The 11,052-nt window shown below is 36.3% G+C and overlaps 1 protein-coding gene across 1 annotated transcript; it reads left to right on the forward strand.

The window, feature by feature from the left end:
• Window positions 1-1,827: 1,827 nt before the first annotated feature.
• Window positions 1,828-4,838, forward strand: LOC308401592 (uncharacterized protein; the record flags this gene model as incomplete). The annotated part of the gene is made up of 5 exons (XM_080889866.1): window positions 1,828-1,854; window positions 2,101-2,166; window positions 2,971-3,126; window positions 3,210-3,302; window positions 4,107-4,838. The coding sequence occupies 5 exons, from the start codon at window positions 1,828-1,830 to the stop codon at window positions 4,416-4,418; spliced, it is 654 nt and encodes a 217-aa protein (XP_080745992.1). The 3' UTR covers window positions 4,419-4,838.
• Between the last annotated feature and the right edge of the window lie 6,214 nt (window positions 4,839-11,052).

Raw genomic sequence — 11,052 nt, forward strand, 5'->3', positions numbered from 1 at the left:
CTCCTTGGTTTTCACACAGCTGACTAAACGTCAAACAGAAAACTGATTAAACAGAAGTATGAGACAGTCGAGAATTTACGCCAGTGTCTGGTTATATTTTAGATAGCAAGAAGCAGACGGCCGAGTTTAATAAACTCCACCGAGACAGCGGTGACGCTAATCAGAAGGCTAGACCGTCCAATTTCACGCCTTTAAATTTTAAAGGCGTGTTTGTGTGTGTGTTTATACAATTGCTATTATGTTTGCACTTTATGTGTAATGTTACTGACTGCAGAGATCAGTAAGATGTGTGTATTTTTTATTTATTAGTTTTATTTATTTAATATTATTTTTTAATTGAATGACTGTCTAGTAGTTCACAGATGTCGAAAAACTGAGTGTGGTAAAGCCACTGATTTTTTTTTATGTATATTTCTGCAATCTGCACATTGTACTGACTTTCATTTTAATGTTTACACCAGGGTTCCTTGTCAGCACTTTATGCTCAGATGTTTGTAAGCTAAAAATAAACTATTGTGTATGTTCAAATATACTGTTGTGATTGAAGTAGTTAAATAAAAATGTCAGTCATCAATTCATGCATCACCTCATGTCATCATAACAGAGGTCTGTCTTCCAGGAAAGAACAGTTTAAAATTAATGTAATATAGTATTGGCCATACTATATGATGTATTGCTTGTCTTTGTTTAATAATACAGAAGACAAAGACCTTAAAAAATAATCGCATATCGCATCGCAATCGCAATATTGGGGCAAAAAATCGCAATTAGATTATTTTCCATAATCGTTCAGCCCTAAAAATAACTATATATTTGATATATTCATGCCTGAGGATGTGAAGATCACGGGCATCCACTTACTGATTTTTCAGCCTTTGTGCACAGAGATTTCTCTTTCTCTGCATCTTTTTCATGATATTATGCAATGTTGATAATGAGATATTCTTAGTCTTTACAACTTTATTTTGAGAACAAATATTATACAGTTTTTCCACAATTTGTATTTAAAGTTGTTGTAAGACCCTTTTTTCAATCATGCTAGTGGCCGGTTGCCAGGTAATATAATTAGTTGTTTACTCTGGCTGTTTCTTTTTAGTATCACTTACTTTTGTTGCCTTTATGCCAACAATATTGTTTTATGTTTTACTGTCAATAAAATAAAAATTAAATTACATTTCCTCATCTTGTCATGTTTGTTCGGTGTTTATAACAGTTTTATTTTAGCTTATTCCAACATCCTCTGCTTACTTTTGTTTCCCATTGGCATGCTATCCCCCCCGACATGTGAAACCAAGTGAAAGCTGTGGTTCTCTAGGTATGCAGTGTTACCCTGTAAAGGAGTAAGGAAATAGGAGTTAGTTCCACATAATGATTGACCCAACTGTCAGCTTTCGAGTATTACATTTCTCTGCAGGGCCTGCCTAATTCAATAGAGCTGGATGTTTGGAAACAGTGAATTTTAAATATAGAGGCAGGAAAATCTCTGAGGGTCAGACAGTAATTGACTCTTTGGTTCTCTGGCTCTTTGCAGTGATAGTGATGTGCTTTGACAGGAGTCCATCTACGAAGGTTTCACCTTCCCTCCCACCTTTCATTTTTTCCCAGTGCATATGTGTGGTCAGCGTATTATCTTAAACACCCCTGAATTCGTGCCTACGTGGAGCCTGTACTACACTCAAAAAACAGATTCAGGTCCTCCTTTCAAAGAACACATGCAAATTATGTTAGTTCTTCACAAATGCAATTAAAAAATACCAAATTAATTTGATTTTCTTTGTGTAAACCTAAAATTATTCAAAACCAGCAGAGGCTGATTCTGAACACAAAATGAATGAGTTTGTTGGGGCACTGGGGGTAGGAGGAGTACATTTTTGCACTTAAGTATTTGTAAACTCAAAGAAATAAATTCAAGCCCCTCTTTAAGCTTAAACATTATTTTTAATCTCATTCAACGCAAATGTAGCACTCCAGCGTTACTGCAATTATTATTCGTGTGGTGAACCTAAATTATTTTCTCTCAAAGCAGTCTTTGTCACAAGAACACAAAGTTATTGAGTTACACAACGGTCCGCCTTCTTTGAAAATTTTGCGCTCTTTCAGGATCACCTAAATGAATGCAGCTGCTCTTCGCCTCTCTGTACTTTTTGGATAAAACTACACCTTCAGGTAAGGTAACATATTATTTTTTCATATATCCAATTGTGTGTTTCTTTATCAGCTAAATCTATGGCAATGCTATTTATCATAGAAGCTTGTAACAGTTGCTTTTTGAACTTTTGGTGGTGCTATCATTCTCTTCTCTGCTTGAATACTATTTTTTTTTGACAATATAGCCAGGTCTTTTCAAAAGTGCCTTGTTTTAGAGGAGAAATTGTGTAGCTGCCAACTTTTAAGTCGGAGCGTGTGCTAGCTTATTAGCAGCTAGCCATTGTGCTCAATGAAAGATGATGTCCTATAGCTAACTTCTTTCTTACTGTTTTCTTTTTATAATCTAAAAATATGGTATTCTGTGTTTATTATTATATGCCATTTTCTAGTAGAAAGTATCGTTTTGAGGTGTCTTTAAAAGCACTACATAGTTTACTGAGGGTGCTACCAAAAGCGAACCATGTGGCCGGAAGAGTAACTGCAGGCAGCACAATGCGCACTCCCATGACGTTCAAACCTATTTCTTATTATAAAAGATTTCGGCTACGTCCACACTTACACAGGTATTTTTGAAAATGGAGATTTTCCGTTTTCGTTTTAAAAAATAATCCCGTCCACAGGTAAACGCAAAAATGAAGGAAAACGCTGCTAGGAACATGCCAAAGCAACAGGTGGCGATATATTCCTAAACTCAGCTAAAAACAGTTTAGGTCTTGACAAACTTCACTGATGGTTCAAATGTTTAGCAACTTTCAGTGTGTTGATTCAGCAGTCTGTATTTAAACTTCTAGTTTACTATATTTATGTATGTTTTATTTCCAGGTGAATGCAGAGTTCCTGCAGATCACTACAAAACCCCTGCAGGCGAAGTTCTTGGCTCAGCTGGACAATTTAACAGACAAGCTGATGCAAATTTTTCAGGGGAGCAAAGGAGCAAAGGGCCAAAAGATCAAGGATATCATGGCGATCAGTAGTTTGGTCAGTACTAATGATAAACCCATCAATTAAATGCAATCAATCAATTCCATTTTTTTCACCCTTTTTTTCCACCCTTGCATTAGTATGATGACATCGACATAAAGAGGGAGCATACTCTTAAAAGCCTGGTGATCTACTTTAATGAAGATCCAGACCTACTGTTCAAGGAGTATCTGGTACGCTTATCACACTTTCTTTTCTAGATTCAATTTGAGTTAGGTTCATCGCACACAAAATCCTCATATATTCAAAAGAGACAATATAATTGTGAAATATGTATTATTCTTAATAGTCATTGTTGAAACTTGCACTGGAGAGCACTTTTTAAGGGGACGGTTTCAGCAAAAATTCAATTGTTCATTCTTTTGGTGCTGCCATGTAGGTATCTACTGCCTCTATAAACACAGTAAATGTGGACAAAACATTCATCCATTTTCTGTCAGTGTTTCAATTCAGTTTATTTATATAGCGGTATATCACAACAACAGTCATCTCAAGGCACTTCAGAAAGTAAACACTCCAATGGAGTTCAGTTTATTATGCCAATTAGTAAAAAGTCTTCATTATAAGGAACACAGCAGATTGCATCAAGACACTAACTAGTGTCACTGCCATTACAGCAATCTCCTGGTTTCAGGAATAATGTGCATAAAACAAGCTGTTTCAAAAGGTTCCCAATTGTGATGGAATAAGGGAAATTGACCCAGCCCACACACACACACACACACACACACACACACACTGATAGACACTGGAGGGGCTGCTGCTCTATATCAAGCCCCTCCCAAAGGTAGGTACATAATACCTGAACCCAAACTATTGATAGGAAACAGATTGACGGGTTTTATTTATGTTTGGAGTGTTTATAGAGGCGGTAGAGACCTATGTTTCAGCACAAAATGATACAAAAGCTGAGTTTTGCATAATATGTCCCCTTCCAAGTGACAGAGCCCTTAAACCTGAAACAACCTGTTTTTCAGACCTCCTCCACTGAGGATGAACGGTTGAGGTCCACTGCAGCAACTGTCATGGGTATTTACACCATCAGAAGAGAAGGGATTCAGGAGCCAGAGGATGTTGGAGTTGTCATTGAAGGTACTACAGTTATGAACAACCTCGGTAGTGTCATCATGGCATTCATCGTCCTCTTTGGACTGATTTATGCACTTGATCTGAGCTATCCAAATGACCACAAGTATACGTTTGAGTTCTGTCAGAAGATTTTGATGAATCTGGATGGACAAAGGCTCAGTACAAAGATGCAGCAAATGAAAATGAAGATGTTTGCTTAGGCAAACAAGACCCAGCACAAAAGTTGATTTTGGCCTTTTTATATCTTTTGTTCAAACTGTGACCTTTTTTTCTTTCTTTTTTTTGGCCAAATGGAAGTTGTCTATTTTTGTCTGCTGTTCTGTTGTGAGTGATGTGACCTTTAATCTGTACTACTATAGATGGATGAAAGGACTGGGGATTTAGCTCAGAAAAAGTTTCATGGTTGTAACCACCATTTTCTTTTTGATTGCTTTTGGGATTTGCAAAGGTAATAGAAAAATGTTGACAAGTTTTGTGTCTTCCAGTGTTTTAAAGTTGGTCTTCCCGTTCTTATAAGCTTGTAAATGTTTACATGTAATTGGTTTTGGAGAAGTATAGTTGAAAGATTTTTTTTTATTAAAATACCTCCCCCTTGGTAACAGAAAAATGTTCTTCATGAAAACACACACACACACACACACACACACACACACACACACACACACACATATATATGTGTATATATATATATATATATATGTATATATATATATATGTGTATATATATATATATGTATATATGTATATATATGTGTGTATATATATATATATATATGTATATATATATATGTATATATATGTGTATATATATATATATATTTGTATATATATATATGTATATGTGTGTGTGTATTTATGTATTGTTCAAGGTTCAAGGTTCTTTATTTGTCACATGCATAGTTATACAAGTATAACATACAGTGAAATGTAGCCTATATAAATATATACAATGATTCTGAAGTGAAATCTGATTTTACAGATTCCAGTTTGTTTTCAGTATTGCCTAGTAGTACAGAGGTGTGTGCTATTCAGATTTGACATTCATTACAAATGTACGTCAGCACTTTTTTGTGAGCACTTTGATTTTTGTTAAGGTTGATTTGACCATGTGACATGTATGTTTATTTACAAAATATTCTGTTTCTGCTTTTAATTCAAGTGAATAAACCTGAGTTGTAAAAACAAATTCATTTTGTCATTATTTTAATAATTAAATTAGTTTTCTGGTAATGAAAATTATGATTTAGTTGAACTCAAAATAATGATTTCAATGCAATGAAAATCTAGCTCAAGTGAATGACATTGTATTGAGTTGGACCAACCAAAACCTTTCACATCATATTAATGTACTTTTTTTCATTTTAGCAGTATTTACGAAATTGTGTTCTACTGACTCAATTTAATTGAATTGTCATGATGTATGTAGATTAGGTTGGACCAAAATAGATGTATTACGTGGAAAACCTGCCATCAGTCCAATTGAGTTCATCCAATGACTTATTTTTTTGAGTGTACATCAAACAATTCTGGTGAATATTTATGGAAAGATTAATAAACAAATAGGTGAATACTTTCATATTCAGCCGTCCTTTCTGGATGATGCTCAGGATTTTTGAAAACTTGTTCTGGACACTTCTCTGGAAGCCAAAAATGTATAAACTTATATTGTGTAAGTTGATAAATTGAGGCCTCTCTGTACTAACATGTTTTAAAGAGACAAATATAGAGTCCCATAGATATTCACACTGACTAGACTGGGGATGATTAACTCCTCCCAGTCTTCTCTCTATCTGCTCTCCTTTGCTCAGCCATTTTTCCCCCACACTGTTTTGAAATGTAAGCCAACCAAATCAATCTCTTTAATATATGGATCAAAATGCTATGCAAGACACTTCAAAAATATTCAGAGAGCAAAGAAGATTAAGGAGAATATGAAATCTCTTTTTCTATAAATCACCTTGAGCCAGTGCTGGAGATGTTTCAGAACTGACTGGGAGCTCCAAGCCGATCATCATATTAATCTCCTCCCGTGGTTGGCACTGTAGGTGCTGTTTTTATGGTAGCCTGTGAGACTAACATTGATCTTTCTTTATGTTACATTTTACAGTTTTTTTAATTTTTTGGTGCAGGGATAGCTCAGTAGGTAAAGCGGTTGCACCGTGATTGGAAGGTCGGGAGTTCGAATCCACTGAACGGCTACCCTGAGATACCCCTGAGCAAGTTACTGTCCCTACACGCTGCTCCTCCTCGGGCGCCTGCTTAGTGGCTGCCCACTGCTTCACTGAGTGAATGGGGCAAATGTAGAGAGAGTAATTTCCCCATGGGGATCAATAAAGTGTACATTATTATTTTATCCCCCCAAAAATGTTATAAATTTGTTCTAACATAGATAAATACCAAATATCAGCTTCACATATGTACTGTATTTTTTGTAATAGTGATAAAGTAAACATCTTTTAAACATTTTTGCATAAATGTTTGGATTTATTGATTTACAGACAATTTATTTTAAAATATTACCTTTTTACAGAAGTTGAAAATAATCTATGTGTGTTGACAGACATGTCAGTTCTGTAAGCCGAGAGCAAACATTAGACACGGTGACAGCTCGAGGTTCACTCTCCACGGGCTCTGTGGCATCAGGGTTTGGTGTTTTAATGTCATGTGTTATGCCGCCAGTGTCAGGAAAGGAATCAGGAGTGGATGTGACCCACAAATAGGGAGAGACAGCAGGCAGGAGTCCAGGAGACACAAAGACATCTCAGTGTACTGCCAAGGTTACGCACCTTCACAATACACACACGCGCGCACACACAGACACACACACAAATGCTGCTATTTTGCCAGAGGTTACTCAGCCGGCTGACAGCAACCAACAAATAAAAGAATCCCACCACTGAGCCAGCTGACTGGCATAAAGAGCCTTTATCCATAGCCAAGGAAAAGAAGCACCCTGTCACAGAAAAAGAAGCCAAGATGGGAACGTTGAGGAAAAAAGAACCATAATCTGTCCCAAAGATAAGATATGAGACTGGCAAAGGAAGTATTGAAATAACATCCTGGTGCTCTGGAGCTGAATCAGCCCCAGAGGGGAGAAACTGGCTGGATGAGGCAGAGCCAGAGGATAGATGTACAGGTGATATTTTATTCAGCACTTTGCAGTTGTCATACAGATTGATATGCTGCGATCACTGTTGTTCCCATCGGAACATGCTGTGCTAGCCCTCGATCATCCTCCACTGAAGCATGATATAGCAGCTTGGCCCTGTAGGTGTTGGTGAACCTGGATTTTCTCAGTGCTGTTAAACCAAGTTTAAGTCTTGAAATTAATATTTTAAAAGGTTGGCTTTAAATGATTTGTTTTGGTTTGCTTTTTGTTTTTTGGTTAAGTTTAGATTGGGGGTTTGCTGGAGGGTGATGTGGGGGCTCTGTTTATCCCTTCCTCTGCTGAATTTATACAACATATCCAGTGGGGACTAAATTTCATGTCAAGAAATTTCTGATTATCTACAGAACTCTATGCAGTTCAGATCTGCTACTTAATATATTTCATTTGCTTTAGTTGGGAATCATGGACTGCTGAATGTGGAAACTTTCTAGATGTATTTTTTTGTTTCTTTGTTTGGGCTCACGTGTAGAAATATACCCTACCTGCCTATTTAAGTGCCCATGCCTGGCTTAATGGCATAATGTAAGGGGGGGTTTAATTTTGACATGTTAAAATAGCATCACAGTGTGATGCTATTTTAACATGCCTATGGGAAAGAAAGGGATTTAAATGAAATAATTCAGTGAAATTTTACGTAAATTATTGATATATATTTGTGTGAATGAATATTTATGTTTAAATGAATATAACAACATTAACTGTAGCAAAACAGATGCCCAGAAAGCATGCATATTTTTCTGTCTTGGTTGTCAATTAACAGTAAAATTTTCCATTTCACACTTTGCCTCTCCAAAACGTTAAATGTACACATATGCAGAAGTTGCAGTAATATGCAGTAACAGCAGAGAGAACTATTTTATTTCAAGCCAATATCAAAATAATCACAGGAAAATGTTTAAAAAGCCATCATTAAAACATTTGCATTTATATACATATTAGCTACCTGAATCGTTTCTGACCATTAAGGACCCCGGAATCTACTTCATATGTTTTTTGCTCACTAAAAACTTTAAATCCTTTATTTGCAATATATTGCAAGATTGGAGAAACTGCAGTTTAATGCAGTTTAGCATGCATGTCTGGTTCATGCTTTGCCTCTCCAAAACGTGCAGTGGAGACAGTGAACCTGTGTGTCTATTACACATTTTGCATTGATACTCGATATGCACTAACTGCACTAAAATTAATCCTGATTCTCATAATAAACCACCCGCAGTGACATTTTAAGCCTTTAATATTTGACTGACAGAAGTCTTATGAATATTTAGTGATTCATAACAAATGTTATGGAAGGGCTTGGGGGAGGGGGGTTGGGGGCAAATGTCAAGCAAGATTCTATTTTGGCATGTTGTGTGATTTTCTATTTTCAGTTGTCAAATGTTGTTGTTTTGTCATTATTCGTCATGACAGACATGTAGAAAAGTTAAATCAGTAAATGAGTAAATCTGCCAGATTCAAAGGGCTAAGAGACTGAAATGTGAGTTTTTTGCTCATTGTTATGCAGGTGCTAAAAGCCCCACATTTCTTCAGTCCAACAGTTTGTCACTGGATTATGGTTTCTTTTTTTTACCAGCTAAATCTGGCAGATATACAAATAAAACTTTTGTGCTTAGCTGTAAGTGTTGCATGAAATGTCATATGTGAAGTTCTTGTTTTCTCTTATTTTGTGGTGACGATAAGGCTTATACCCTCAGGTGTGCCTCATATCCCCCTTTCAGGCATGCCTTTACCAGACTTTAACACAATGCTGTTTGTTGTCTCGAGAGACTTTACTGTCACCTTGTTTCAGAGCAAAAGGCTTCATAAAACCCTGTGATCAGATCATCAACCATCCACTTTTATTACACTCTTAAAGTATAGTCTCATCGGTGCAGAGATGTTAGTGTTTTGCTGTAGAGAATGAATTATTATGCTATTCTCTTATCTTGGAGTTTGTAGAAGAAATTTGAATCTTTCTTTAAACTTCTGAATAACAATTCAGATGAAAGGAAAACAAAATTGAAACCAGTAGCAATGATAGCCCACACAAATACACAAATGTGTGTGTGTGTGTGTGTGTGTGTGTGTGTGTGTGTGTGTGTGTGTGTGTGTGTCTGAAAAAAATGAAATAACATATTGTTGTCAGTCTTATACTTGGATATACAGGCCAGCAAGGATTGTCCATGTAAACTTGTGTTGCCAATAGTGCTGATGTGGTGAAGTAAATTTGACTTTACTTAATGGATATTAGAGAGAGAAACACCTGGAACCTGTCAACTGACAACAAAGACAGAAAAATGTGCTGCGAATGTAATTCAACAATCTTTCTTTGTTTTTTCTCTTTTCACTGTATATTAACCAAACCATCATGAATATTCTCATGAATTTTACAGCAACATGAGTTCATGAGCTCTTCTTTATCACTAATGAATGCTTCTATGTTCCTGAAGAGAAATAACTTCTAATTTGGTTCTCTTTGACTGTAATCAGAGCCTTGTACTATGCATACACTTCATGCTGGGAGATCTTAAAGGCTGATAAATAGTTACACAGCATAACGTCATTATAAAAGAAAACAAAATTTGCTCTATCACAAAAAGATAGATCTGGAAATCCCAGAAAGAGAAATAAACCTTAATATCCCTCTTTAATGAAGGAAGTCATTTTAGCAGAGATTATTCCCAGTGAAAGCTTGTCTCTTTTCTGCGCTGCAGCACACAAATTATTGTGTCATACTGTGTGTCTGCCTATGAGAGGGGTTGAAAATGACCACTGTGTCTTGTGTAATGGCCTCTCTGTGGAGGACGTGAGGAATGAAAACACAGTGTGTGTAGATGTTGCTTAAATTTCATTTGCACGGCGACTTCGCAAATGTTTGTGTTAGTGAGAAATGTCAGTGAGTTTTGATGGATTGCATCTGTGCATTCATATACACACCAAAGCATCACTCTTTCTGCCTCATCATCCAAGGAAGTCAGCGACACAATTATGCATCAACCAGTGGCAGGAAAACAAAAATGAACCTCTCTGCTTCTTCCACACTAGGGAAGAACTCAAACCAAATACTATAACTTGTCATTAATGCAAAGTACTTTGTCTCTCCATTATTACACTACTTGTAAACTATTTTGAGTTCAGGCTGTCCTATTATAGAACTTAAAAATCAGAATATTTACCGGGTTATTGAGACTGCATTGCATTGTACTTAGCATTGTGGTTTGCTTCTGAAAAGAAAACTAAACGGGAAAAAAAAAAAAGAGTTTCTCCATAATAATCCTAATAAATCTGAGGTTTGTAGGATTTCGTCATTAGGGCTTTTAATGATTTCAATATGGAGAAAAGTGAAATGATTTGCAGCCTTAATAAATATTCACCAGGCAGAAACAGAAAGCTTTTTCAGCTGTGTAAACATGTTCTGAAATCAACCACATTTTTTGGCTAATTAGTCTCTCCAGAGATGCTTCTTAAAATTTGAGGCCGATGTTATTTGGAGACACGATGATGATGCTATAACCAGCTTTGAGTTAAACCAATGAGATAAGAGTTTGATTGAATTTCATTTGTTTTGCTGTGACAATGCTTTCAGCAGTAGGAACAGTAGTAGGATGATGTGTTGTTACATACACACACACACACGCTCATGTAGCAGCATCCCGCCATGTCTATTAAGTTCACTTTGAAACTTC

This window comes from Rhamphochromis sp. 'chilingali' (assembly GCF_963969265.1).
Source record: "Rhamphochromis sp. 'chilingali' genome assembly, chromosome: 8".
Lineage (NCBI taxonomy): Eukaryota > Metazoa > Chordata > Actinopteri > Cichliformes > Cichlidae > Rhamphochromis > Rhamphochromis sp. 'chilingali'.